Source organism: Chiroxiphia lanceolata, chromosome 21, assembly GCF_009829145.1.
Source record: "Chiroxiphia lanceolata isolate bChiLan1 chromosome 21, bChiLan1.pri, whole genome shotgun sequence".
In the NCBI taxonomy this organism is placed as follows: domain Eukaryota; kingdom Metazoa; phylum Chordata; class Aves; order Passeriformes; family Pipridae; genus Chiroxiphia; species Chiroxiphia lanceolata.
This window is the reverse complement of record NC_045657.1, coordinates 11,552,574-11,579,435: the sequence shown is the minus strand read 5'-3', so window position 1 is coordinate 11,579,435 and position 26,862 is coordinate 11,552,574. Positions and strand designations below refer to the sequence as shown.

Sequence of the window (26,862 nt, the reverse complement as noted above, 5' to 3'; positions counted from 1 at the left end):
GGACACTCACATCTATACTCAAATCCCAGGAGGGTCCCACCACACCGAGAGCCTCCTGCCAGACAGGGATTTACTCCAAAGTCCCCAAAAGCAGAATAAGGATAAGGAACAAGGGACCATCCCTACCCGCACAGGGCTCTCCAAACCCTGTCTCTGCTTGCTACCACCCAGAAAAGAGATTTTTTTTGTTCCCTTTCAGTCTTAGGTGGACAAGCAGTGAGAAGAGGTCTTCAAAGAGTGAAGCAAGAGGCTTGGCAGCTATTGAGAAAGGAATTAAGTGCAATCCAGAGAAGATCTCTCAGCTTCTGTGGTAATCCCCAGTGCAGTTGCACTGTACAGGATGGCAGATGTGTGCCTCAGAGGTGGGCGGCAAGAACAGTCAAGAACAGGCAGGTATTTTTCTGTGGAAACTTGAGAAGAGTTAGCCTGGGAAAGCAGAAAGGCAGCGGAAACAATGCTGTGACAGCCTCGGGGACAGGACTATCATTTCCTGTGGCATCAGCATCAGCAAAGGAGAATAATTTTTTCGCACAAATTAATATATTAGTATCTTGGAGTTGACTGACACAGTTTTTCCAGGGTTAAATGCTTAAGGAATCAAAGTGAGGAGGTAAAACACCGTACAAACAGACCGACAGGGTGAACATAACAGTCCTGCAGAGAAGCCCTGTGCCGCAGTGATAGGCACTGCTGTGGTAAGGGTCACTCTCTGTATCCATTTTGAGACATTTTCTTCCCAGACTCTGTTGCCAGTCACTGCTGTCACACTGGAGGCTTGTCCCTGTGAGACCTCCAGCAGCAGAACTTCTGCAATGGAGAGGCACGTCAGGCAGAGGGCTTTTGCATCACAAGCCCTCAGCACAGGCTAAGCCCCACAAGCACCTCTGCACCCCGATACCACATCAATGGGCAGGAAGCTCTGCAGAAGATCCAGCACTGGTGCAATGTGTGCCATGCATGGGTCAGCTGTGAGTGGCAGGAAAGTGCCTTGCTTCAAAAATAGAAGTGAGGCATGGTGTGAGGAGCCTCAGCTCACACCCTCAGTGTGAAGGTGTGACCCTCAGCCTGCAAACACAGCTGCGCTGGGAGCTGTGTCCTCCAGCCTCCTCTCCTTAGTGATATCTGTTTGTTATTATTTTGTTCCCTGTTTTATCCCATTGTGTAAGCAAGCTCCAAATGTCCTTCTTGGAGCCAGGAGCCCAACCTCCTTTGGCTCACTGCTCCATGTGCAAATGCATCACATTATTCACTTGTGACCGTATTAAAACAGCCTCAATATGTGTCTGGACTCCTCAGGGCTGTCATGAACTTGTGATGATTAAAGTGATAACACAGCCATAGTTGTTAAATCATGGTAGCTGTGAGATTCTTGGAGCTTTTCTGTGTCTTGGGGTGTTCTGACATTCCCACTGAACCCATGTATAGGCTAAGCCCCAGGGTGGGGGCAGGATGGGACTGAGCCTGAAGTCAAGGACTGTGCCCGGAGGGGTAGCTGGGGCTGATCCCAGGGATAGAGACTGTGCCCAGGGAGGAGGGACAGGATGGGGCTGAGCCCCCCGGTACAGTGATGTCCGAGGGGCCGGGCTGGGGGCTGATCCCGGGGACAAGACCGTGCCCGGGAGAGGTAGATTGGGGCTGGTCCCAGGGCGGGGTGGCCGGAAGATCCGACAGGGGCAGCAGCGGGACCCGCAGCCCTGTGCCGCCCCCCGCAGTGCCCCGGAGCCCGGTGTCCCGCCCGGGTGGGCCGGGGCGGCGGTGACTCAGCCGGGAGAGGCGGGGCGAAGAGGAGGCGGGGGAGGAGGAGCGGCAGGAGCCGCCGCAGCCTCCGCGGAGCCGCTCACCTGTCTGGCCCTGCCATGGCCCGACGTCTGGCCGCCCTGCTCCTGATGCTGGCCCTCGGCTGCCTCCTGGGCATCCTCCTCCTGCTCCTCGGCTCCGGGGACACGCGAGGCCCTCCGGGCTTCAAGGTGAGCGGGGCGGCGGGGCGGCACCGTGCGCGGAGTGGTCGGGGCGGCGGGCACCGGGGGGTCCCGGGCACCGGGGGGTCCCAGGCACCCGCGGGCTGGGGGAGCCGCCGTGTGCACGCCGGTGTGCGGGAATGCCCGTGCAGGAGAGGCTCCGGCATCAGGGGGTCCCCAGCGTCATGGGAGGCGCCGGGTCTGAGGGCTCACCGACCTGCGGGAAGGGTCGCAGGGAGAAGCCCCCGCCGGGTGCGCAGGGACGGGCGCGAGACCCCCAGTGTGTCACCCCCGTGCGGGACCCCCGGCTGCGTGAACCCCGGCCGTCCATCCCTGGTGCCTTAGACCTGCGCTTTAGGAAGGGAATTGGTTGGACATAAGGAAAGATAGCGGCCCTCCAGATCAGAACAGCCGTGTCAGCATCTGCTGCTGCAGCTCTGCCTGGGTCAGGGCTCCACGGCGCACCCCAGCATCTCCCAGCTTCCCGGGCTCTGCTACATCGCCTGAGCCAGCGCTGCTGGGTGACAAATGCACTTCCCTTTGAATGCAAGCTGCTTTTTTTCTTCTTTTGCATTATAAATTCAGATGGTGAAAGAAGTTCCCCGAATAATTTCTTGTTGACCAAGTACCTCTTTTGTACTTTAAGTCTTTTGTTTTAAAACAGTCCCAGGCTCTTGTCCCTGGAAAATGGTTCATCTAAACCCTCCTTTTTCTCATCCCAAGAAATTTGCATGGAAACTTTCTGAGCCAGCCTGCATGCCAGATGTGCTGCCTTCTCTCTGGGTTTGTCAGATGTAATGAAGATTAAGATCAGAAGAAGAGCTGGCTTAGCAAAGATGATCCTCACTGCTGTTAGTATAACTAGCATGATTAACTTCTTCCCTGTGACACCTTTCTTTGCCACCCATTGCCACATGGTGGGGCATCTTGGCCATGCCTCAGCTGTTTCCAAAGTGGATTTTTTATCTTGGGACATGGGGGAATTAGATTGGTACCAAGACCCCCATATGTAGCACTTGGGTCAGCCTGGAAAGCCTTTCTTCCTCCGGTTCCAAGATGGTGGTTTTAAGCCAAATGAATTCCCAGAAATTTAGGTTTGTGCCTTTTTTTTTTTTTTTTTTTTTTTTTTCTCTCTCTGCGTGGTAGCACTTCAGTCTGCGATTTGGGGATGAGCATCCCTGAACACTCACGTGGGTCCTGGCCCTGCTCCGCCCAAGGCTGCATTGCCCAACCAGGGACTCAGAGTTCCTGGACTGCCAAGTGTCACAGTCCAGCATTGTGCACTGGTGTCCAGCAGTGCCTGTTCCCATAGGGCTGGCACCAGGCAGGCACTAAGAAGCTGCTTCTGCACAAAGCTCAGGGCTGTTTTAGCAATGCGGAACTTTATGTTAGTCTAACTCAGCCCAAAAGATGCCCACACCATTTAGAGGTCAGTCCTGCTGTGGGAGACTCAGGGGCACGTCCCTCACCCATCTGGGCAAGACGTGGTCCTTGGTGGCTCAGTCCACATTAGCTGCTGGGTGATAGTGCTATTCCCTGCTGAGCTATAGCTGCACATCTTCCCTTTCCAGCTCCTTTGCTTGGAAGATAGTCCTAATGCCATCCTGGATTAGTTATCTGGCTGCTGAGGGACTGATCCCAGCAGAGCAGCATCCCACTTCCCTTGTGGGTCCGCAGTGTTGCTCATGGCCTGATAGCCCTGAGATGCTGCCTCCTCTCTCTAACCCTTTTCTTCCCTCTTTTGGCAAATGTATTCGGTGGCCATTTCGATGACCTGTGGGCTCTTCCCATGCCAGTCATGCTGGCAGTGCTGTGCTGCTGCAGCAGGAAGGAAACCTGTAAACTGGGTGCCCCATGGTGTTGCCACCCTTGAGGGAGGCAGGATGTTGGGGTGCAGGGCTGACCTCACATGCACCATGGGGCAGCCTGGAGAGCCTGTGGGGTGGGGAGCTGGAGTCCTGGGCATGTCCATCAGGCATGGTGCCAGGTTGCAGCACATGAGGCATTCTCAGTGTCCCTGTGCACCTCCTACCTGGTGTGGGGACATTTCTGGGGCAGAGCCATGCACTGACCAGGAGCCCTGAGCCCTGCCCGTGGCCTTTGGGGACATCACTGTTCTCTGTGTCCTCTCTGCAGGGGCTTTAGGACTGAGCAGCGCTGGCTGGGGCTGGGCTGAGTGATGCTGCATTGAGGCAGAGGCCATGAGGCCATGGGTGACCCAGGAGGCAGCAGGGCCAGGGCTGGCATTGGGAAAATTACCAGTGTGGGGCTGCTACGGGGGACCCCTCTATGTCCCTCAGCCTGCAGCATCACCAGGGTCTGGTCAGGAGGTCCTGATAGAAAAATCTGTCATCCCTGTGCCACCAGGAGATGCTGGGGTTGGGGACTGTCCCACACGTATGAGACCCTGCGAAGCCCTGGGTGCTGGCAGACAAGCATGCCAAGGGCAGATGAGAAGGGTGATGGGAGCCAGGCACCGGTGCGGGAGTCTGCCAGGGCATCCTCGGTCTCCCTAGCCCTCATTTGCAGTGTGCTCGCTGGCAGGCACAGGGCAGCTCAGCAGGCAGAGCTGAGGGCAGTGCTTATGCTGCAAATCACTAAGGGAATAGAATTTTGTCCTCCCTCCTGGGGCTTCCCACCTGCAGGGCCCCTGCAGCCCACCTGCCCGTGCCCACAGCTCAGCCATGACTCGTGCTCGCATGGCAGCACATGCTGCTGCCAGACGGGGAATGCAGTGGCTCTGATGCCCAGGCACAGGTTCTGGGCCAGGAACTGGCACCATTGCAGCACTGCTGTGGGTGATCTCATCCATGATTCCCATGTGGATGCTGGAGACGTGTGGTACCCTTGGGTCTGGAGGAGGGGACATTCCTTCACTGCTGGGATGCTCTTGGCTGTCCAGGTCTGCCTCAATGATCTCGGAGGTCTTTTCCAACCCAGTTGATTCTATGATTCTATGGTTCTATGTGTTGCATGAAGGGACTAAGTCCAACCCTTGATCCAACACCGCCATGGTTACTAGACCATACCTGCACACATGGCTTCCACCCGTGCTCACCACCACCAGTGCTGCCAGCTAGGACGGCTCCTCTGCAGGGACAGGCTGGAGTGCCAAACCCTGCCCCCCGGGAGCAGAACAGGAGGGCTGACATGAGGCTGTGGTGGCTCCTCTTATGCTGGAGTGGCTATAGGGCAGCAACTGGCTGGGCACCAGGCACTCCCTGTGGCTGGTCACGTTGCTACACGTTACCTCAGCTGAGCCGAGTGCTGCTGCCTCTGCCACCAAAGCCAGGGGTCCCACAGGATGTCTCTCGCCCACCAGTCCACACTTGGCAGCAATGGGCCGGGGGTCCGAGAGGAGAGACCCCCCCGACCCCAATCCACAAGTGTTGACAGCAAAGGGCACTAGGATGTGCCTATGTGGAGCAGCTGGTTCTGCAGCCTGCCCCAGCATTGTCACTGTCACCGCAACACGTCACCTCTGCATGGGGCTTGTCCTGGGTACAGGCTCCATGCTGCCCCTCACTGCCACCCACCTGCATTCAGGTGTGCCTACTTTCCCAGGTGTGCCCCACTTCCCCAGGTGTGCCCCTACACACCCATACACACACCCCCTCCTAAAGGCATGTACACACAGCACAGGTGCCCCACGTGCGCACACACACACACACACACACAAACATACTGGCACACCTGTGTGCACATACACCTCGCCTGTGCACACTCGTAGGCACCCCCATGCACCCATCTCCACACCTGAATTTGTACACACGTGTATGCCCATGCACCCACACGTGCACACCTGCAGCATGCACACTACATGCACACATACATTCCACACGTGCAACCCCACCCCAGGTGTGCACCCCCACGCATGCACCCCCGCACTAGCTCTCTGTGGGTGAGAAGCAGGGCGTAGCTGAGCCAGACCTTCTGAAGGCAGGAGGAAACCCCCTGAAACTAGGTTTCCCCCTGTCACGGGTGGTGGGGTCGTGCTCACCCTGGAGTCAGCCACGTGGTCATGTCTGTTCCTGCCATGGCATTGGTCTGGTGTCCCCAGCATCTCCCTCCCGAGCTGACCCCATTCCTGATGTGTGGCACCAGGTATCCCTGGCTCTGTGGGTCGTCCTCACTGCCTCACGCTCCAGTATTTCTCAGCCCCTGCCACCATGTAGATATCCCTGTCTCCAGCCTTATCCCCCTCTGCAGGCTGCAGCCCCTCCATGGCATCCCAGAGCTGGAGACCGCTCCTAGGGTCCTGGCTGCACTCAGCATCAGTTTTGGGGGTGACTTGTCAATGGTTTCCCTTTGGGGACAGCCTTGTCACCTGCCACCTGTCACTCCAGGTGATACCTGGGGTGGTGCGCTGCCACATGAGAAAATTGGGGACATGGTGGTTGCAGGGTGCGTGGGCACATGTGCTGCAGAGGTGCATCCACAGGGGCTGGTGGGTGACTCCCCATCTGGTGGTGCAGAGGGTGCTATGGTGAGGAGGGACTGGGGTGCCAGGGGGTGCATGGCCCATGTTGCAGTGGGCAGAGGGGGTGCTGAGAACCCCCCGAAGCCTGCGCAGAACACCTCACCCCAGCACCCAGCCCAAGGATTAGGTTGGGGTGTTGGGAGAAGTTGTCAGAGCCCCTTTCCTCCCATCTGCAGGGTTTGGCAGCACTGGAAGCTGATCTCTCGCACCAGTGCTGTGGCACACCAGCCCCAATCTGGCCACAGAGGGGGATTCTCTGCTGCTTTGTAGCTTTTGGCCCAGGGCAAGCAAGTCACTGGGGGAGGCTGGGGGCAGGTCACGGGTGTGAAATGGTCCCTTGGGGAAGCAGGGTGTGGCACTGGTGTGGGGCCATGGGTACATGGGGGAATGAGATCTACCTATAAGTGGAGCCCCTGCCTCTGCCCTGACACTACACTGCCTGAGCTGGCCAAGACCAGGGGATAGGGGCACCCATGGCAGGCAGGGCTGGGGTGGTTCCCAGGAGCCAGGCAGCGAGAGGAGCTGCCCACTCTAGCCCTGGGTCTGGGCAAGGCAGGAGCAGATGAAGCCTTGTACGAGGTTCAACCCTTAGATGCTTCACCCCAGAGATGCTCTGCTGGGACAGTGCTGGGCCCTGCCTTTGCTGCCCCCCAGACTCACAGCCCCAAGGGGGCACAGTGGGGGCCAGTGTGGGCAGCCCCAAGCCCAAGGCAGTGGGGGTCAGGCAGAAAGGTTTGCCTGGGGGGCTGCAGGCAGTATGTGGAGTGTCCCCTCCCTGGGAGCTTGGGTAACCTTTTTTGGCAGGAGGAGCAGGGTTATTTATAGTCGGAGAATGGCCGAGCCATACAAGGGCAGGAAGGATGAGGTGCCTGGCTGCCCTTCTTTGGTGAGTACATCCCAAGGGCCACTCCAGGTGTCCTCCCTGCCACTGGCCCCAGGGACCTGCTGGCATGGCTCAGCATGGATGCAGGCAGCAAGGAGTGATGCTGGAGAGATGGGAGCCTGCAGCAGGGGAAGAGTCCCCAGGCTGTACTCAAGGGGGTCCCCCGTGCCCAAAAGCCAGAGTCCCCATGCCGTTCCAAGCAGCATCCCAGGATGGCCAGTATACTGCTCCTAGTTTGTATCCCAGGCAGTGCCTTGCGCAGGCAAGTGTGGACACAGCTGTGCCAGGCTGGGCTCAGCAGAGCTCGCCTTTGCCAGATGATGCTCTGGAGATGCTGGGCACTGCCAGGGTAGGAGCGGTTGTGCACTCCAGTGCACAACCAGTGCCCTTGGGAAGGGCTGGAGCAGTGGGGAGCTGGAGCAGCTGGGGGCCTCCCGCCCTCCAGGCCTGACCCACAGCCTTCCCCCCGCAGTACGGCATCGTGCTGGACGCTGGGTGCCTCCCACACCGCCATGTTTGTGTACCAGTGGCCTCGGACAAGGAGACGACACTGGAGTGGTCAGCGAACATGGCATGTGCGATGTGGAGGGTAAGGGCTGCCCTGGCCTGGGGCCAGGGCTGATGGCGTGGTCTGTCACGTCCCTGTGGCAGGGCACCATGGTGTGAGTGCCCCTGCCATGCCCAGCTGCCTTCCTCTGTACTCCATCAGTGCAGTGAAGTGTTCTAAGGGGTTCAGCTCTATTCCTGAAACCGCTCCCAACTCCCCCAAGGCTTGCAGCCATGCATTCTAGTGGTTTATCTTTCCGGCAGGCACTGACCACCAGGAAACAATCCAGCTCCTGTCTATCCCAGTGAGGAGCCAGGGTTGGTTTCTACTCTCTATTAATCACCCTTCCCCAGGCTGTCAGTCAGCAGGGGATGCGGTGTGGCTGGACCCTGGATGGCTCCATGTGGGCTCCATGGTCACAGAAACCTGCCTTTTGGAAACCCTGGGAGGGGGGGCAAAGCTGCCCACTGGGTACCATCCCCCACCCCACAGGGCGCACTGCTGTTTCCTCTCTGCAGGTCCTGGCATCTCCAGCTATAGCTCAAACCCTCCAGCTGCCGGGACAAGCCTGGGAGCAGTGCCTGAACCAGGCCCTGAGAGCTGTGCCCAAGGAGAAGCACATGGCCACCCCTCTACCTGGTGCCACAGCTGGCATGCGCCTGCTCAGTGAGTGCTTGCTCAGGGGGCCCTGCCACGTCACCCTGCCATGCCATTTGCCACACACAGCAGTGGTGGAGGTGGTGAAAGACAGCTGAAATGCTGCCCCTTTGCGGGGTAAGCTCCTTACCACCCAAGTGCCCAGCTCCATGTCCCCTGCGAGGTGGTCCTGCCTTTCAGAACAGGATATGCCTGCAGGGCACAGCCAGCCAAAGAACTGGTGGAAAGGGGCTGGTGTGGGGCCGGCACCAGGATAACCCACTCAGACTTTTTGTCTAGCTAGGAGGAAAATCCCCCTGTACCCATTGTCCACCCTGACAGGGCACAGTGAAAATAATCAATAATCAACCCCCAGAAAGCACACAGAGGAGGGAGTTGTGCTCCCCTCACCTAGCCCAGGAGGGATGGATCCCATTGTCCCAGGAAGAGGGAGCACACCTCCATCCCCACTACCTGCCTTGTCCAGAAGAGAAAAGGGGAATTAGCTGGGGTTTTCTGGGGGACATCCCTGTAGGTACCCAGGCAAGGACTCACATATCTCCCACCCCCCTATCGAGGCAGTGCTGGTCCCCAAGGGCTTCTGGGGACTGGCTGGGATCCCACTTGCTGCACCCCAGTGCAGTTCCATCACTCTGTCTTCTCACCTGGCCCACAGCATTGCGACCCACAGGCATCAGACGCCGTTCTCAGAGCTGTGGCAGCCACGCTGAAGGCATACCCCTTTGATTTCCGGGGGGCAAAAATCCTGTCAGGGGAAGAGGAAGGGGTCTTTGGCTGGGTCACTGCAAACTACCTCCTGGAGAACTTCATCAAGGTGGGCAGGGGACAGTTGATACCCAGCAGGATGGCTGTGGTGGCTGGGCTGTCCCACAGGTCATCATATCCTTATGCTCACTCTTGTCTTCCTGGCTCAGCGTGGCTGGCTTGGAGAATGGATCCAGCCTCACAGGAAGACCTTGGGAGCCATGGACTTTGGGGGTGCTTCCACACAGATCACCTTTGAAACCCAGGACACTATTGAAAACCCCAGAAACGAGGTGATGCTGAAGCTGTACGGCCAAGTGTACAAAGTGTACACCCACAGCTTCCTCTGCTACGGGAGGGACCAGTTCCTCAAGAGGCTGTTCTCCAAGCTCCTCCAGGTACAGCGTGTGCTTGATGTGGATGCTGGCTGTCACAACCCCACAGTTGCCCCCTCACCCTGGTGTTTACACAGGGGTGTCCCCCAGCCCTGAGCCAGCTGGGTTTCCCAGCCAACTCTTGGGTTTTTCTCCAAACCCTCTCCGGTGTTCCCAGGGCTTCCACCCACCATCTCCATAAGGTGATGCACCCCTTGGCTAGAGCCAAGATACCCCAAGCCATCTTGAGACAGTTGTGGCAACTGCTCCATGTCTCGCTGCTCAAGCTCCAGGGGGGAGCTGGGGCTATGGTACAGCTTGTGCATCCTGAGTGTCCTTCTTCTGGCAGGCTGAGAGCTACCAAGCAACTGTTCCCAATCCTTGCTGGCCCACGGGCTACAACAAAAGCCTGTCACTGAGCAGCATCTATGACAGCCCCTGCACAGAGAAGGAGAGGCCAAGCCTTGTCCTCAACACCACCGTCACCTTGTTTGGCACCGGGAACGGGAACCTCTGTGCTCTGCACGTCAGCAAGCTCTTCGACTTCACTACCTGCTCCTTCTCCCACTGCTCCTTTGATGGCGTTTTCCAGCCGAAGGTTTCAGGAAACTTCATTGTAAGTCCCGGCCTGCAGCAGGGTGGCGACCCAGCTGCCGGGTGGGTAGGTTGTCCCCAGCATCCCCAGCATCACATGGCAGCAAAGCCAGGCCGCCAGCTCTGCAAGGGGGGGTTTGTGCTCACCACACCGGTCAGTCTCTGTTCATGGTCAGAGAAAGAACCTGTCCAACAGCTGCTCCCTTTCCTCCATCAGGCCTTCTCTGCATTCTTCTACACGGTGGACTTCATCCAGACCGTGATGGAGAGACCCGTGCACCTGCCTGGTGACCTGAAGGATGCTGCGGAGACCATCTGTGCCACCAGCTGGAGTGAGGTGGGTTCCCTAGGCACAGCAGGGAAGAGGGGCCTGCTTTGTGGGGGGCATAACCCAGGCTCTGAGAGCAGCCCTTGGAGGGGGCTGGGTGTCCCGGCCCCCATGGAGTAGGAGTAAGGCAGGTGACAGCTCCCACATGGGACCAGGAGGGGCTCAGGTGGGTATGGGCAGCCTTGGCCTGACAGATGCAACCACCCAGAGCTTCAGGCCACAGACACAAGCCTGGCCCCTGCTGGCTTGACCCCTCTTCTCCTTCCCTCCATGCATCCCACCCAGCTACTCGAGAAAGCCCCCAAGCTGGAGAAGAGGCTGCCAGATTACTGTGCTGTCAGCACGTTCGTGTATTTGCTCACCACCAGAGGCTACAACTTCAACAACCACTCCTTCCCCAACATCGTCTTTCAGAAGAAAGTGAGTAGCACCAAAGCACATCTCCATTCCATGGGATCTTTCTGGAGTTAGGGAGGAGATGATTCTACACCATGAAAGAGCCAAGCAGAGTGAAGGACGATCTTGGGGAACAGGGGCAGGACAGAACTCTCAGTTTTTGATTGGATCTTCCGGGGAATGGGAAAAAATGAGCTGAGCTCGCTGTAGGGTGGGGTGAGGTCCTTCAGCCCTTCCTTGGCCCTCAAGACACCAGCCATCCCAAACTATGCTTTGCTTAGGCTTTTTGGGAAGTTACCTCAGGGCAGGATCCCACTTTTGGCTGCACACACCATGGGATGGGCAATGAGATCAGGACTGAACTGAGCAGACAAGGTTCTGCTCCCATGGGATGAGCCCACTTTAGCACAGGATGGTCACTGCTCTGTCCGTGGGCTGACTGGATCCATGGGCAAGCAAGAGCTCAGGGTGTTCTGGGTCCCTCACACCTTCTCCTCCCTTGGGCTGACACTGAGGTGGTCCCTGAAAAGGCTAGAGCACAACTCTAATGAGGACTGGTTGAGGGAGCTGGGGGTGGGGGGCTCAGCCTGGAGAAAAGGAGGCTCAGGGGGGACCTTTTCACTCTTTACAACTACCTGAAAAGAGGGCGAGGTCAGGTATGGCTTGAGATCTCCCAGGTAACAAGTGACACTACAAGGGGAAACAGCCTCAAGTTGCACTAGGGGACGTTGGATCATAGGGACAATTCCTTCACAGAAAGGGCGTTAAGGCATTGGAACAGGCTTCCCAGGGAAGCAACAGTCACCATCCCTGGAGGGATTTTAAAAGACATGTGGATGTGGTACTTGGGGACATGGTTTAGTGGTGGCCTTGGCAGTGCTGGGTTAGTGGTTGGACTCCATGATCTTAGAATCATGGAATCATTAAAGTTAGAAAAGACATCTAAGGTCTCCGGAGGCCCACAGAGCTGCGCTGGCTGGCTGGCTGACCATGCCATGCTCTTTCCACAGGCAGGAGAAACCTCCATTGGCTGGGCCCTGGGCTACATGCTGAATCTCACCAACATGATCCCGGCAGAGAAGCCCTCCTCCCACAAAAGCATGTTGTACAATTACTGGGTCCTCCTCATCCTGCTCTTTGTGGTCACCACCCTGACGTCCCTGGTTACTGCCGTCTGCCTGCTCCGGCGCAGCAAGTCCAGTGTGATCTGATGGTGGGGACTGGGTGGGCCGTGTCTGCAGGACTCAGCACCATCCTACCTGCTGGAGTCTCCATGGTCTGAACACTTGGGATGCAGTGAGTGCTCAGTGTCCTCTTCCAAGGCCTGACACTGTCCCAGAAGGAAAGCTGTCCCCTTTTGCCCTCCCCTTGCCCTCAAGCTGTAGGAAAGGAGGGACAGAAGAGGAAGGGTTTCCCAGCACTACTGGACGCGGCAGCAGGTTTGGGAATGGGACATTCAGAGCTGGGACATCTTTCTGCCACCAGAACTGAGTTGGACTGGGCCAATGAGCCAAAGCAACAGTAGGATTTATTTTCATTTGTATGGGGGTGGGTGGGGAATATTATTTATACCAGTCTTTACAGTTGACCTTGCTAGCCTGTCCCTGGAGCAACAGCCCTGCCTCCTGGGGAGCTCTGGGCAGCACCCAGAGCCCACACTTGTCTTTCTGGCCAGCACACAAACCCCACTGACCTTCCTGAAGGCCAAATCTTGGCCTAGACTTCCACTGCTCTCAGCTTTGGGTAAGGGCTTAACAACAACAAGATGTGGGGAGCCAGCAGCTTCCAGGTCCCACTTCAGCAACCACACATGGTGCCTTCCCCATCCCTGTGGTTCCTATGCTAGACTTGCCTTTGCCACTCCTCCATCCCCCGGTGCCAGCAGCTCCGTGGTGCATGGCCATGGCCAGCACAGAGGCGATGGGCTTGCTGTGGGAGCCGGGCTTTGCTCTGCACTGGGATTTGAGCCTGCCAACACCCTATGCCGGGCAGCTGGGGGGATGCATCTTCTTTCCAGTTAAGAACACAGACATGCAAACATGCAGAAGCTTTGATTTTGTCTGTTTGGGGTTTCTTTTATGATCTGAAATAAACCTTTGTAACCACTGCTATGGCTTGGTGGCTCCTGATCAGCAACAGGCAGATCAGCCTGGCAGAGCCAGGGTCAGGCTCTGCCCGAAGGCCTTATCCCTTCCAGCCCATCCAGTGCTGGGACACCATCATGACTTTGTTTATTTGTTTGTTTGTACCAGCCTGGAGACCCCCCAAGATGGACTGAGGTGGGCTGGAAACCTCACTCCAGTCCAAGGGCCACCTGGAGATGGAGGAGTTCCAGCCAGCCACAGTCATCGAGTTCAAGTTTCCCAGTAACTGGAGGTGCAGTCACCCCAAAGCCAGGAGCAGGTAGCGCTCAAGCTGCCCCTCACTGCCACAGCTCCCATGCACGGAAAACTTGCTGGCAGGCCTCCACTCCCGGGCCCCAGTGCTGGTGCCCAAGCAGGGCACCCACATTTCCTAGTACAGTCACTGGCAGCTCAGAGACACTGTGACACATCTGGCACCTGACAGCTGTGTGGGTCCAGTCCCAGCTCTCTAATCCATCAGGAAGCCTCCCCCCCGCCCTGCACGTTCCCCAAACACTCCAGAGAGGAGTGGCTGTAGGGAGTTGTGGTTTCTTGCTGCCCTCCTTGCTCCTGCCGGCAGCACGAGCTCTGGTGAGTAGGTCTGCTCACTTCCCAACACCCCTTCCTTGCTCTGGCTGAGCTCCTGGAATGCTGTGCTTGGCTTAACCCACCCATTCCCAGCAGCACTTCATTTTCAGCTGCTCCACTGGCTGCTCCCCATCTCTCTGCACAAGGCAAACCTGATTCCAGTTCAGATGATGTTCTGAACCCTTAAACCCGAGTTTCTTCCCCAGATCCCTCATCTCCCCATCACAGGGACTCCCTCCCATGGTGGAGTGAGGCTCAGGGTCTGTCTCCACATCTTACATGGAAGGGAGAGGTGCTTCTGGTCCCTGAAGCTGAAACACTGCTCTAAGAACCCAGGTACCTTCCAGAATCCAGGCTGCATTTCCTCTTCTAAGAAATTCAGATGCAGTTGAATCAGAGTTAGACATCCACCAAGAGCAGCCAGTTTACCTAGTTAGGACTTGGAGTCTGACATTAGGAAAAACCCCACATGCCCCTCTCTGTGCATGGGATTTGAGACAGTACCATATCCTTGCCAACTGGTTATGGATCTGGATGGGCAATCTGGGACTGGCCAGACGACGTGCCCTGGCCAGTGATAGGTGGGCACCACAGAGAGGGGCCCTGGGCACATGGTCACCCCTGTTGCAGGGGCAGAGGATACCCCAGAGGCCACCCAGCTACGGGGCTCAGCCCGGCCCTGTTCAGCTGGGTGGGAAAAGCCTTGCTGCTGCAGGGGTAGGGACATGGGGACTGGCTGGGCTCAGGGTACAGAAAGCACACAACAACAGCTCTGCCCTCGTAGCTTAGCCCAGACCTGCCCATGCCTAGAGCCAGCTTGCAGCAATCCACGTGCCAATAGAGTGTGAGTGCCACCTGTTCCCTCGGGGTGACATTCACCACCTGCTCTGCCTGTCCCACTGCCAGCCTTCACCTCATCCACAATGAGCACCTTCAGTTCTTGACTTTTATTGTACCCTCAGTGCAATGTTCAGAGGCCATGAGGTGGGCAGCAGTGATCCCTGTGGTGCCTCCACCACACTCTCGCTGCAGGATCAAGTCCTCTGAGCTTCCCAACAGTGCCATCAAGCCTACCAGATGCACAGGCAGCATGGGCAGCGACAGGCTGGGCAGGCAGCAGGGGCTGAAGTGCGACACGGGTACAGAGTGCTGTGCTTTGCCGGCTACTCCACCACATCCCCGTACCTGTTCCTCCTCACCGGCAGTGCGACGCTGCCCCTGTCCTCTGTGCTGAGCAGGTTTTCTGCAACAGAAAGTACAAGCTCCCTGGACCTCCAACTACCCTGGTGTGTTTGCCAAGGGCGGGCAGAGAGAGAACCACAGAGCTCTAGTGAAGTGTTTAAAGCCTCTTCAGGTAGGCCCAACTTTGGGACCTCAAGGTGCTTTGGGAGCTCAAGGTACATGTGACAGAGAGCGGCAAGCAGCCATGGGAACTGTCCAGTGCCTCTCTTAGTGCCCCTCCAGCTCTATCCACTCTACAGAGCAGCAAACCTCTCTACACCTCATTTGCTCTCTCCATCCCTTACCCTTTCCGTCCTCTTCCAGCAAACGAGCCCTTCATGCTGGCTCTTGTGAATCCCCAAAGCAGGCAGGGCACCAGTTAGCAGCGAGTGCACCCAGCCCACATCTCCAGGTCTGCTCAGGTACCGCTGTGCCCAGAACATAGCGGGACATGGGAACTATGAGATCAGGTATGGAGCTCCAGCCACCACATGTCCTTCTGCTCCCATTCCTCGGATGCGGTGTGCCAGTGTGGGACTTACATTGAGATTTTGGCAATTACACAGTCACCAGTTTAATTATGAGACAGGAATAGCAAACTAAGTATTGCAGCAGGGAAGAACCAGGCACGACAAGCCTGGGGAAAGCAACAGGGAGTTGTGAACGTACCTGTGGGCTGAGACACCACACCAGTCACGGCGAGCTGCTGTGGGGACTTGCCTGTCTCCAGATAAATCCAGAAGTCGGAGCATTTCTGTGTCTCAGCTCTGGTTACCGCATAGCTCGCGAGGGACCCTGCGGCTGGGGAGGCCGAGGTGCTTCTGACAGCGCCAGCAGCACCTTGGTGGGGACAGTACCTGATGCAGCTGCCCAAGAACCCTCCGGAACCCCCGGGGCCGGGGCGTCGAGAGGTGACCGGAGCTAGGGACGAGCCCCCCACAGCAAGGGCAAACACCTCTCTGTCCGCAGCATCACCCGGGCCAGGCACTCACCCACGGCCAGCAGCAGGCTCCACTGCGGGCTGTACGGCAGCCTCTGCCGCGCCAGCTTTTGCACGGCGAAGGTGGCTCCGCTGCCTGCCGAGACCGGGGCCGGGGTTACCGAACACAGCCGGGCCGTCCCCGCTGCCCCCGGGGAGCGGCCGGGGACAACTGAGGAGGGGGGCTGGACGGGGCTGTACCTGCCAGGAAGGTGCCGATGCCCTTCATGAAGGCGTGGGACTGGCAAGCCGCGTACTGCTGCAGCGCCTGCGGGGACGCGTCAGGGGTTGGAGCCCTGCCCGGCCCTCTCAGCCCCGGTCCCACCGGCACAGCCGGGCTCTGCCCGGCCCCCGCAGCCCCGGCCCCACCGGCACAGCCGGGCTCTGCCCGGCCCCCGCAGCCCCGGCCCCACCGGCACAACCGGGCCCCCCAGCCCGTCCCCCGCAGGGCGCACCGGGTGCTTGGCAGCCACATCATCCTCCACCCGCCGCAGCCCCAAGTTCACCATGGCGGGGCTGTTGGTTCCTGTCGCGGCCTCGGGCGGGACCCGCCGCTCGCGCCCGCCCCTTCCGGCGCGGCGATGGCGGAACCGGCAGGGCCCTTCCATGTGCTGCGAGCCGGGCCGGACCGGTTCCTCTGCTACTGCCGGCCCGGCGGCGCTGTCTAGTGAGAGCGGGCGGGGGCCGGGAACGGGAGCGGGGCCGGGCGGGGGTCGAGCAGCCCCGACCTGAGCCGCTGCCTCCCGCAGTGTAACCGACGCGATGGAAGTCTGGGCCGGGGACCTCGGCGGCTGTCCGGCGTTTGGCTGCGTATGTACCGGGGCCGGGGTCGGCGGTCGGGCTCGGGCCTGAGGCCCGGCGTGCCAGTGGGGCGGGGATGGACTCGGGCCCGGGTTAGGCCGTGTCGGACATGCTCTCCTCCTCCTCCTCCTCCTCCTCCTCCTCCCTCTCTGCAGCGGTGCCCGCCGGAGGAGCACGGCGCGATGCTCAGGTGGGTGCCGCCGCCCCGACACCCTCTATCCTCGGCTTCCCTCATCCCGGGCTCCCCTCACCCCGGGCTCGCCCTGTTCCCCGCTCCCCTCGCCCCCTATCCCTGCAGGGCCGCCCTGGGGCGCGGGGCCGCTGAGCTGAGCCTGGGCCCGGGTTCGGCCACGCTGCGGATGCCGGATGAGCCGCGGTGCCCGGCCGTCGCCCTCGCCCAGCTGCCCGCCGTCGAGGCGCGCAGCCAGCTGCAGGCGCTGGTGTTCGGCATGGCCGGCTGCATCGAGACCTTGGAGAGGCGCCTGGAAGGTCCGTGGTGGGTTTGGAAGGTGTGAGGACAGGGGGAGGGCCGGCAGCTCCTGCCACCTTCATGGGATCGTCATCCCCACCCAAAGTGCCCCACGTGCCCCAGCTCAGCCTTGGGCCTCTCAGCGGGAGAGGGCTTTGCCTCCCGAGTATCACATCAGGTGCTTTCTCCTCACCAGTCCCAGTGGGCCAGCAGCAGAGCTGCTGCCATCGCTTCCCCGTTCAGTTGGCCAGTTCCTAAAGGTGGCCAGGGTCTTCACCAGAGCTCCAGACAGAGGATCCCTGCTGGGGCCCAGAGGACACAGTGGTGTGTCTCTGGGTGGAAACACAGCCCTGTCCTCATGGCCAGCACCACACCAGCATCCTGAATGTGGGAGTCACCTTACAGACATCTCTATTTGAGGGGTCTGGGAAGATTTTGTGGCAGCAGCAGTTTGGGTGGGAGCGCTGAGAGGAGAACAGGCCTCAGTTTAGCTGAGGAGGCTTGGGGTGCTGCATGCTGTATTGGGGTGTGTTGTCACAAGCTGTGGCTCTGGCTCCTGTCTCAGCAGCCGTGGAGACACTGGCATCTTCCTGCAGCCCTCAGAAGAATACTGCCCAGAGCCAGCAGCTCTTCCTGCCAGGTAGGCACTGCCAGGAGCACCTGCCCTGGTCCTGCTGTCCTGCCTTCTCCTTCCCGGAGGCTGCTGGTCCTGTGTTCATGTGCTCTTCAGCACACACTGAGTGCCCTCGGCTGTGGCTGCTGTCAGGCACCCACTGTCCTGGTGCCCTTCCCGACAGAGCAGGGGCAGGGCTCACTGTGGTGGCTCTCGGGGTATCTGGGGTGCTCAGGACAGAGGCTGGTCATCACCAGCCTCGGAAGAAAGGCAGGCTTTGCTGTGCTTCCAGACTGGGGGCCGGGGCAGGTCCGTGGCTCCTTTGGGAGAGGAGGCCAGGCTTGGCCCTTCCTCACCCTGCATGGCTGCTGGCCCTGCCAGGCTGGGCTGCTGGAAGCTCACCCTGGCCCTGGAGGGACTGGCAGGGCTGACAGAACACCTGGCTGACCTGCGATCTGCATCCTGCCTATCCTTGGCTGAGGCAGACCGCAGCCCCAGGAAGAACAGGGCTGCTGGTTCAGCTTTACCAGCCAAAAGGAAGGTCCCGGGGGAGTCTCTCATTAACCCTGGTTTCAAAAGGTCAGTGCTGGGACTTGGCTGCACAGGGACCCCATGGGCTCTGCTTGGGGCATGGGGCTTGGGGCTCTGATGCTCCCTCCATCTCCTCCCAGCAAGAAAGCACCATCTGGAGTGAATTTCGAGGACTCCTGAGTGGTGCTGTCCTGTGCCCTGATGACAGCCCTGTGGAGCCCTATCAGCATGTGCGTGGGTGGAGGAGAGAGTGCCCTGTGTCTGGGGCCAGCTGAGCCCCTCGCACCCAGGGAGGCAACAGAGCCATCAGCACATGGTAGCTGACCCTCCGCTGGGGTGGTGGCAGGGCCTTTGAGGAGACACCAGTGGTTGCTTTCTTCCCAGCAGCTCTTCCCTGCTGGCAGGGGCCACCTCTTGACTTCATTTTCCTTGAATTGGTGGGGTTTGGAAGGAACTTTTGTATCACTGCAGAGTGGAAGGATTGCCTGTGCTTATCTTCTTTCCAGTAAAGGTGTTTTTAGCCAGCCAGTCTCCGTGGATGTGTCGGTGTATTCTGCCTCTCCCTTTCCCAGGAAGCCTTGGACCAGTTTCAGCTGAACCCGGAGGTCCAGGACTCAGAGAAGTTTCCTTCCCTGCCAGCTTTTTGCAAGTGGGTTGGCAGATGGGTGGTTAGAGCCTGCCCAACCCCTCCAGAGAGCTGGGAGGATGCACTCTGCCTTGCTTGGCACTGGGAGAGAGAGTGGAGGTCAGTGCAAAGCCCTGTAAGGGAGAGCTGCTGGTGTGTCACTCCAGACTCACGCTGGTCTTGCTTGCAAAGCCTTTATTGATTTCCAGGAGCTCTGAAGCTTGGCTTGGGCTTGCCCCACTTCACAACCCCCAAATCTGCTCCTGAGAGCAGACTAACCGCAGATTCCAGGGGGTTGGTACCCTCTGCTACCCTCACCCAGGGTGCTGGGAACTGGCCCGTACCCACTGCCTCTGCCATCCCCTGCCAGCTCTGTTCTCAGGGCTCTCCATGGCTATGCTGGGTCCCCTCACCCAGTGCAGGTGTGAGGGTATCCTGCAGTGCCTGCTGCCCAGGCACAGCTGGGCCTTGGACCCTCATGAGAGGGTGGCTCGACGTGCCCACACAAGAGGCTGCAGGGCTGCCCTGTGATCTGGGCAGCTTGTCCTCCCCAGCTCTGCCCCTGCCCACAGCAGGGCCCAGCTTTGGCACTGATGGTGCCCATGGCTTTGCCCCCTTGCCCCCCAGTCCCAGGAAAGAGCATGTCCTGGCTGGGAGGGAGGGTGGCACAAAGGGGGCTCAGTGCACCACAGATTGCTGCTAGCACCTGGGTGCCAGGGGCACAGCTCATGCTCTGCTCTCCCAAGTGCATGCTGGCAGGAATGGGTTGGGCACTGACCTCCTGCCTGACCCCAACCCTGGCCTTGCACCCACTGGGGTGCACACCCAGCTCACTGTGGTGCACGGACCACGGAGCGATAGGCTTGTACAATCTCCTGGCTGTTGGGACAGGTGTATTTGAACTCCTTGGTTTCACTGGCACTGTTGAGGTACCGCCACACGCCCCGCAGGTCCTTGGGGATCCCGAAGTGGCGGTAGTGCTGGCATACGACCTGTGGGCAGGAACAGGGGGAACTGTGCCTGGTACTGTGTGTCAAGGAGGGCCCAGCTGCCAGGAAAGGAACCAGCTGGGAAGGAAGGCAGGGGGCCAGTGGACATCCCCAGCACTGCACAGTTGAAGGCTGGCACTTAGGAGGGGATGTAGAGGGGAATGGGATCTCTGGGAAGGCACTTGCTGGGCAGGGCTCCTGGGGAGAAGGATGCCAGAGGACACAGGGCTGACAGCATTTGTGAAAGGAGCCGGGGGTTGCTACAGGCACCAAGAGGAAAGAGAGACCATGGGGCCAGTGGAATGGAGATGCCAGGGAAAGGAGAAGGGCAGGGTGCCGGGATGCCCCTGCTTACCTGAACAATGTTGAGCTTGGGCAGCAGGTTGCAGTCGGCCAACGTGAGGTGGTCTCCGTCAAGGAAGCGTCGCTGGGAGGCCCGGAGGTTGGGGTCCCGGGCCAGCTCATGCTCCAGAGGGGCACGCAAGTACTCATCCAGCTTCAGCAGGGCCCGCAGCAGGCTCCGCTGCAGCACTGTGGGGAGGGCAGCTGGGTCACGGCGGGGGCTCCTGCTCTGCCTTGCCCCCCTGCCAGCACAGCCCTGTGCCCAGGCAGCACCCACCTTACCCAGGCTGGCACCTGCTCCTTGCCCTCCCACAGAGACCTGACATTGACCCACATAGATGGGGAGGACTGAGGGCGCTGGGTGTGACCAGGATAGGCTTTGAAGGGGTTGACACTTGAAAAGATGCACAGGGTGCTTCCCTACTCAATCCTCACCCTCGTCCTGGGCAGGCACCGGGTTCTTGATGAAGGCGGAGAACTTGTGGAAGATGTCGTTCCCGGCCAGGCTCGACTCCCGGTACTGCGGGACCAGAGTGGGGCACCTGTGGGGATGTGGGCACAGCTGAGGCAGGTGGCAGGGGCCAACAGGCTCACATGCCGTCAGCCCCCTCCTCTCTCAGGCTGTCCTGCCCCTCTTTGGCCCCTTCGTCCTCTCAGGGCAGCACTGGCCACTGACGTGGGGGGGCCCAGCTGGTCCTCCAGGAACTCCTCGATGATCATGGTGTCAGTCTTGGGCTCGCCGTTGTAGAGCAGAACAGGCAGCTGGGCACCTGGTGCGAAGTCCTTCAGCACATCCAGTGCCCTGCGGGAGATGGAGACGCTGCTGATGTCTGGCATGTCCAGGGCTCTGCTTGGCCCCATGCACACGTGTGTGCGCGCGTGTGTGCGTGTTCATGTGTGCATGTGTGTCCCAAGCAAAGGGATGAAGTGGTGCCCCTAGGCTGCTCCTGCCTCTGTGTGTGCCTAGGGAAATGCCCACTACCCTCCCCAGGCAGTGGTGGGCACCTGGAGGGGTACAACAAGCTCCGTGCGTGCCATATTGCCCACCCTTCACACACCCCTTCCCACACTGTTGGGGACATACCACCCACCTACCCTGCCCATGGCCCTGGCCCGAGGACTGGCACCCTTTGGGAGAGGACCACCACTCACCTCTTCACGTCCACGGTGGTGAGGGTGAAGGGCACCCCTTTGAGCAGCAGCACCATGAAGAGCCGCTGGCAGAAGGGGCAGTGCCCAACACTCTCCCCGTCTTCGCTTGCCTGTGGGCACAGATGGAGAGCTCAGCTGCCCCTTCACCCCAGCATGGCTACGGTGGGGGCAGCCCTGGATGAGGGTGGCAAGGCATGTGCCCCGGCCCAGCCTGGCTGACACAGGCTGGCAAGTTGTGCTGCAGTCCGTGGCACCTGCTATGCCAGGCAGGGCACCATGCCCCCAGCCCCTGAGTGCTCCCAGGGCCTCAAGGCCATGCCCCAGAGCAGCCACGTGGCACAGTGAGTGCTGGCCCTGGCACCCCCCCAGGGAACAGGACCCTCAGGCTGTGCCAGCCTCACAGTGCCGAGGGGGGCCAGGGCTTGGGGGCAGCAGCAGCAGTGGCAGCAGGGGCAGCTGTGGCAGGGACAGCCTAGTAGCAGGGACTGTTCACCAAAGGAAGTTCACAGCAATGCTGGTGGCCCTGCCACCCCCAGGCACAATCCCAGGCAAGCCCTGTCCTGCCTGGCACAGCCGGACAGACTGCCCCGGCTGGGCGGCAGCTGGGAAGGGCCTGGCAGGTGCAGGCAGATGCTGCTGGGCTCTGGTTTGTGGAGGGCATCCCAGTCTGACCTCTCCAGGCTGAGCCCTCACAGCCCCCCTGCCTGCGGGGTAGGCAGCAGCAGGCAGTGCTGTGGAGAAGAGCCATGCCTGCTGCCTGCCCCCCCCTTGCCTGCCTGCTGCCCACTGCCCACCCTACTCCTACCTGACCTCTACCTGGCACACTGCCTGTTGCCAGCCCCACTCCCTACCTGCTGCCTGATCCCCTGCCCATTACCTCCCCAGTTCCCCACATCTGGGCACTGTGGTGGGCAGGGTAGCCGGGTCACCCCACTGCAGCACTGCCAGTGGTGGCAGCCAGCAGTGCCCACTGGCCTGAGGATCCCCCCCTCACCTTGATGAAGAGCTGGATTTGGAGTTTCTCAGCCATGCTGGGTGGCAGCTGTCAGCACAGTGCTGGCTGCACCCTGAGTGCCCCAGCTGGAGCCGCAGCCCCTCCCAGCCCACATTCCTCTGCAGGGTGCACCCGCTCCCACCCACACCTGGCCCCACGGCACAGGCGGGACGCCCTGCCATGGGGCCCCTGCACCGCAGCTGCCGCCAGCCCTGAGCCGCTGAGGGAGGCTGGTGGCATTGCCAGCTGCCACGGCTCCTGCCTGCACCCCCAGCCACCCCACCACTGTCCAAATGATGCCAAGCACTGGGCACACCCCTGTGTTGGGCCCAGGACCCTTTGCCCACAGCAGGCTCCCACACCCCCACCCTGGGCACTGCCAACCCCCTCCTCAGCCTGATCCCTCCCAGGCACCCAGACCTGACATTCCCACCCATCACCAACCACACAGCCTCACTGGATCCAGTTATTATTTTTTATTTAAAATGATCAGTATTTTCACATTTCATCTTTTTTTTTTGTTTGTTTGCTAGCAATGTACAGGCAGCTCCAAGACTTCCCCACCCCTCAGAGGCCCCATGCCTGGGGCTGAGCATGGCACTGGCGCTGCACCCGTGGCTGGTGGCCAAGGACGTGCAGGGGGAGGCAAGGCTGGAAGTAGGGCCAAACTCAACCAAGTGAACAGTGTTAAGGCAGCAGCCACCCCTGCCCTGGGGACATGCCCTGGGGCACTACGCTCCTGCTCCCTCCCTGCTGCCACCCTTGGGGTGGCCCCAGCAGGGTCTGTGCCCAGGCAGCCCTGAGCCCAGGGCAGGGAGACCACCGTGGCCATCCAGGCTGTATGGGCACCAGAGCATGTCCACTGACCATCAAAGCCATAGGGACAATGGCATGGTGGTGGAGGGGAGGGCTGAGAAAAGGGGAGACACTGTGAGTGGAGTGCCAGTGCCCTTCCAGAGTCCTGAGCAACAGGGCAGTGTGGCAGCTGTGGGGTGAGGACAAAGCCCAGAGCACTGCAGCACTGCTGCCCAGTGTGCCCCAGGGTCCCCAGGGTGCCACCACTGAAGCGACAGCTGGGGACTCAAAGATGACACCATGCCCTCTCCCTGATGGCAAAGGGCAAGCCTCGAGCTGGCTCGTCCCCCCACACTCACCCAGGAAGGCAGAATGTGCCCAGCAAGGGAGCAAGGGCACGCCCGTGGGGGCTGCCCCCATGTGCCATCCACTCCACCCCAGAAACAGCCAGTTTCCCATATGCCATTAAAAAAAATATGGTCTGAAAAATCTGAAAATAGAGCTTCTCCCCCCAGTTTTCCCCTTATTGAAAATACTGTATATTGTATCACAATCTATAGCAGGTGGCATACAAGGCTGGTGAGACCAGGGGGGCACGAGGACAGTGGAGGTCAGGCCCTGCTCCTGTGCCCAAGTGGGGCCAGAGGTGGCTCAAAGAGGCCTCCCCACGCCGTGTGCCCCACACCTCCTGTGGCAGCCAGCTGGACAGCAGAGCTCTCAGGGCAGCCGGGCCTCACGTGCTCCCCAGAAAGGTGCATGGCCACCCTGGGGTGCTGCCAAAGCCTGGCTGGGGATCAGAGTCAGCATCACAGGCCCTGCTGTCACTCTGCCTCTGGGCACAACTGCAGGTTGCTGAGAGCAGCAGGCACCCACATGGTCCCTGTGGGTGACAAGGCAGAAGGACCCTCTGCAAAAAGGAGGGGCATTGCTCGCCGAGGGGGTGTCCACTGCTGGCCCAGTGACACTGCCAGCCCCACTGCCACGGTCCATCCTCCCCTCCCCAGCACCCCGGGCACCCCTGCCAAGCTGTGCCCATGCCCACTTCGACTGTCCCTACCTCGTACCTTAAGGCCAACCCACTACCACCTTCCAAAGATATCCTGGGGTGCAGCAACCCCTCTTCCAGTACCGCCAGTGACCCAACAATAAGAAACCAGTGCAGGTGGCTCCTGTACAGGGCTGGACACGGAAGAATGAGTGCCAGGGCAAGGGGACACTGAAAGGGACACAGCAAAAAGATGGCAGAGCTGCAGCAATGCCCTGTGATGGGCGAAGCGGATGGTGAGGGCAGGCAGGAGGCAGGGGGAGGGACGTGGTTAGGGGCAGAGGGGAAAACAGCTGGTGCCAGCATGTGAAATACCCTGTGACATACCCCTCTGCCCCCCTGCGTGCCTCTGCAGGAGTGCTGCTGCCTGGGGATGGAGTCAGTGCCCAAGGCCAGGCAGGGCTGGGGTGGACAGACCCCAGGGTGGGCAGGACATATCAGCAGGGCCAAAACCCCCAGTGACATCCCACTGAGGACAGAAATCGGTTGTGGGTGAAGCACCAGACCTGTCCCTGTGGTGCCCAGGGCAGTGCCGGCCAGGGGCAATATAGAAGCAGTCATCCCTCCTCCAGCTCCATGGGGCCAGGCCTGGCAGGGTCCCACAGCCAAGGGTCCCTGGGCTGAGTGCAACACAAGTGTCCAGTCAAAGGCACCACTCACAGGCCTGGGTGTCTCTGCCCCAAGGCATGTGGGGCCGGCAGCGCTAGCGCCAAACTGTGTCCTTTCCTTTGCAGTCTCCATCCATGGCACGTGCCTGCTGGACAGGCCGAGGACCATGGCCCCTGTCACCACACAGTGATATTGCTCCGGAACTGAAGGAGAAAAAGGCCACCCATGGTGGCTCAAGAGGTCCATCCAAGCATTGCTGTGTCCTCCCTGGCATGTGCCTCCAGCCGCGGCAGCTCCGCTCCACAGGGAAAAGGGAGGAAAGAGGCCAAAAGGGTTCGGTGACTTCACAGACGGGAATGTGGCTGCCCCCAGGGTCTCAGCACAGTGTGTCGGTGTTGAAGGAAAGCTGAGCCTGGGCAGGGAGACAGGCAGGTTTCATGGATTGCCCACTCTGCCACCACACCCAGGGCATCTGGGGCCAGAGCCCAGCCCAGGTGGTGGAGCCGCCATCCCTCCCAGAGAACCCCCACCCCTTCCAGAGAGCCCCCGGCATGGCCTGGCCCTGGTTCCACCATGTCCCCTTCCTGGTGCTGCAGCACCCAGTCCTAGGGCTCCATGGCAGGGACATAGGTGGGACCAGGGACACCCTGATCCAGGGACAACCTCTCACCCTCTCCTCCTCAAAGCTGATGAGGCCTTCATCATCAGTCTCCAGATCCTCCTGCTCCTCCACCACGAGGGCCCGCAGCTCAGTGGGGGCAGTGTGGGGGCGTAGCAGGCTCAGCAAGCGCTCCAGGGGTGACTGCAGGACACAGGTGGGGCTGGTCTCCTGCTGCTCCAGGTTGTCACTTTGCTTCTTGGCAAAATTCACAAACACCTGGGTGTGGGGGAAGGACAGGAGAATGAGAGGTATCCTTGCAGGTGCCTCTACCCTCAGCCACCCCTCGCCTGTCATTCGTGCTGCCAGGACAGGACCCAGTGCATTCCACCCTGTGGTGGCTGCCACTGTATTCCCCATCCAGCTCCACCTCCTGCACCAAAGGTAGATCCTGCCTGGCACTTTGTCACGGCCACCATCCCTGTGGACAAGTGTCCAGTTGCCCATGCTGTCCCCAGTCTTACGTTGTCCAGTGTGGTCTGGCTAACAGAGTAGTCTTCGATGCCCAGCACGTCCACCACCTGCTCCATCTTGCTGAAGACCTGTGCCAGTGAGATCTGGTCCGACTTCAGCTGGTACTGGGCCTTGGTGTGGTGCCGCTCCTGGGGGTGGGCACAGGGTGGGGTACTGAGCCCTCACTCCCAGACCCCCTCCAGTCACCCCACAGAGGATGAAAGCTGCTTGTGCCCCAAGGTGGGGACTGGCAGGGAACAGCATGGCCACCGAGGGCAGCTCACCTTGAGGACGGCCTCGGGGAAGTTGCGATTGAAGAACCTCACCACCTCCTTGACATTGAGGCTGGACTTGGTGCGCACCGTGATCATGTAGCCATCACCAAACCTGCACGGGGGACAAGGGACCCTGTGAGGACCTGTCCTCTCATCTGAACCCCCATGGGGAAGGACTGAGTCCTTCGAAGGGGACAATGCTCTCAGGCTGCTACCGCTGGACACCAGGACAGTGCCAGAGCACTCTAGTGAGCCTGTTTCCCGCCCACCTCCAAAGCAGCACCCACACAAAGGGCTGGCATCTTGTCACCGGTGCCACACTGTCACCCAACCATGGGGGCCCAACTCCTTCCTGCCCTGCAGTGAACACAGGGTGTTTGGCTCCCGCAGGGCTCTTACCTGTTCTTCAGGTGCTGGATGCTGCCGAGACACTTGAGCCGCCCGTTCACCATGATGGCCAGGCGGGTGCAGAGCGCCTCACACTCCTCCATGCTGGAGGGACAGGGCAGGGTTCAGTGGGGGTACACGGGAGGACAGTGCCAGGGCTATGGTGGGGGCAGGTAGGGGGCTGGGCTCCCCAGACCATCACCCGGGTGCTGTGGCCACACCACCAGGGATGAGAGAAGGCAACAGAGCGTG

The 26,862-nt window shown here is 59.9% G+C and overlaps 5 protein-coding genes across 9 annotated transcripts in view; 2 read left to right on the top strand and 3 right to left on the bottom strand.

Moving 5' to 3' along the window:
• The first annotated feature begins 1,715 nt into the window (after nucleotides 1-1,715).
• ENTPD2 (ectonucleoside triphosphate diphosphohydrolase 2) lies at nucleotides 1,716-13,070 on the top strand. Its single transcript, XM_032707926.1, is given in 12 exon segments — nucleotides 1,716-1,967; nucleotides 7,794-7,814; nucleotides 7,816-7,862; nucleotides 7,864-7,910; nucleotides 8,387-8,439; nucleotides 8,441-8,535; nucleotides 9,180-9,339; nucleotides 9,440-9,667; nucleotides 9,993-10,259; nucleotides 10,455-10,574; nucleotides 10,851-10,985; nucleotides 11,972-13,070. Coding segments are annotated over 12 exon segments (1,485 nt in total). The 5' UTR covers nucleotides 1,716-1,856; the 3' UTR covers nucleotides 12,173-13,070.
• A 1,534-nt stretch (nucleotides 13,071-14,604) lies between these two features.
• On the bottom strand, nucleotides 14,605-16,459 carry TMEM141 (transmembrane protein 141). Of its 2 annotated transcripts, none has more exons than XM_032707922.1 (5): nucleotides 16,328-16,459; nucleotides 16,074-16,140; nucleotides 15,886-15,969; nucleotides 15,563-15,733; nucleotides 14,605-14,915 (listed from the first exon to the last, which is right to left on the bottom strand). In XM_032707922.1, exons 1-5 carry the CDS (start codon nucleotides 16,379-16,381, stop codon nucleotides 14,836-14,838), a joined length of 456 nt encoding a protein of 151 aa, XP_032563813.1. In that variant the 5' UTR covers nucleotides 16,382-16,459; the 3' UTR covers nucleotides 14,605-14,835. The 2 variants fall into 2 exon arrangements, with proteins under 2 accessions (XP_032563813.1, XP_032563814.1); XM_032707923.1 differs by having other exon boundaries at nucleotides 15,563-15,694; nucleotides 16,328-16,458.
• On the top strand, nucleotides 16,448-18,814 carry PAXX (PAXX non-homologous end joining factor). 4 transcript variants are annotated; one of them, XR_004360537.1, is made up of 7 exons: nucleotides 16,448-16,539; nucleotides 16,622-16,682; nucleotides 16,829-16,863; nucleotides 16,972-17,162; nucleotides 17,708-17,782; nucleotides 18,210-18,334; nucleotides 18,427-18,457. XR_004360537.1 is itself a non-coding variant. In XM_032707920.1 (7 exons), the coding sequence occupies exons 1-7, from the start codon at nucleotides 16,454-16,456 to the stop codon at nucleotides 18,464-18,466; spliced, it is 579 nt and encodes a 192-aa protein (XP_032563811.1). In that variant the 5' UTR covers nucleotides 16,448-16,453; the 3' UTR covers nucleotides 18,467-18,814. The 4 variants fall into 4 exon arrangements, 3 of the variants coding, with proteins under 3 accessions (XP_032563811.1, XP_032563810.1, XP_032563812.1); XM_032707920.1 differs by having other exon boundaries at nucleotides 17,711-17,782; nucleotides 18,241-18,334; nucleotides 18,427-18,814; XM_032707919.1 differs by having other exon boundaries at nucleotides 18,241-18,334; nucleotides 18,427-18,814.
• A 927-nt stretch (nucleotides 18,815-19,741) lies between these two features.
• CLIC3 (chloride intracellular channel 3) lies at nucleotides 19,742-22,427 on the bottom strand. Its single transcript, XM_032707924.1, has 6 exons — nucleotides 22,389-22,427; nucleotides 21,395-21,504; nucleotides 20,919-21,044; nucleotides 20,678-20,784; nucleotides 20,256-20,431; nucleotides 19,742-19,903 (listed from the first exon to the last, which is right to left on the bottom strand). The coding sequence occupies exons 1-6, from the start codon at nucleotides 22,422-22,424 to the stop codon at nucleotides 19,742-19,744; spliced, it is 717 nt and encodes a 238-aa protein (XP_032563815.1). The 5' UTR covers nucleotides 22,425-22,427.
• Nucleotides 22,428-22,852: 425 nt separating this feature from the next.
• The window catches only part of ABCA2 (ATP binding cassette subfamily A member 2), a 34,565-nt gene continuing 30,555 nt past the window's right edge, over nucleotides 22,853-26,862 (bottom strand). The window contains 5 exon segments of the mRNA XM_032707925.1: nucleotides 22,853-25,249; nucleotides 25,508-25,714; nucleotides 25,960-26,097; nucleotides 26,233-26,335; nucleotides 26,623-26,715. Coding sequence (XP_032563816.1) covers nucleotides 25,214-25,249; nucleotides 25,508-25,714; nucleotides 25,960-26,097; nucleotides 26,233-26,335; nucleotides 26,623-26,715 — 577 coding nt within the window. The 3' untranslated portion in view covers nucleotides 22,853-25,213.

Bases quoted from the DNA above. Each gene is read 5' to 3' on its own strand.
- CLIC3 (XM_032707924.1), bottom strand. From the start codon at position 22,424: ATGGCTGAGAAACTCCAAATCCAGCTCTTCATCAAG. The intron at 21,045-21,394 runs GTGAGTGGTGGT...CATCTCCCGCAG, and splicing joins ACCACCGTGGACGTGAAGAG to GGCACTGGATGTGCTGAAGG. The intron at 20,785-20,918 runs GTCAGTGGCCAG...ACATCCCCACAG, and splicing joins GACCAGCTGGGCCCCCCCAC to GTGCCCCACTCTGGTCCCGC.
- PAXX (XM_032707919.1), top strand. From the start codon at position 16,454: ATGGCGGAACCGGCAGGGCCCTTCCATGTGCTGCGAGCCGGGCCGGAC. The intron at 17,163-17,707 runs GTCCGTGGTGGG...CTCCTGTCTCAG, and splicing joins CTTGGAGAGGCGCCTGGAAG to CAGCCGTGGAGACACTGGCA. The intron at 18,335-18,426 runs GTCAGTGCTGGG...ATCTCCTCCCAG, and splicing joins ATTAACCCTGGTTTCAAAAG to CAAGAAAGCACCATCTGGAG.
- TMEM141 (XM_032707922.1), bottom strand. From the start codon at position 16,381: ATGGTGAACTTGGGGCTGCGGCGGGTGGAGGATGATGTGGCTGCCAAG. The intron at 16,141-16,327 runs GTGCGCCCTGCG...GCGTCCCCGCAG, and splicing joins ATGTGGCTGCCAAGCACCCG to GCGCTGCAGCAGTACGCGGC. The intron at 15,734-15,885 runs GTGAGTGCCTGG...GTCCCCACCAAG, and splicing joins GAGCCTGCTGCTGGCCGTGG to GTGCTGCTGGCGCTGTCAGA.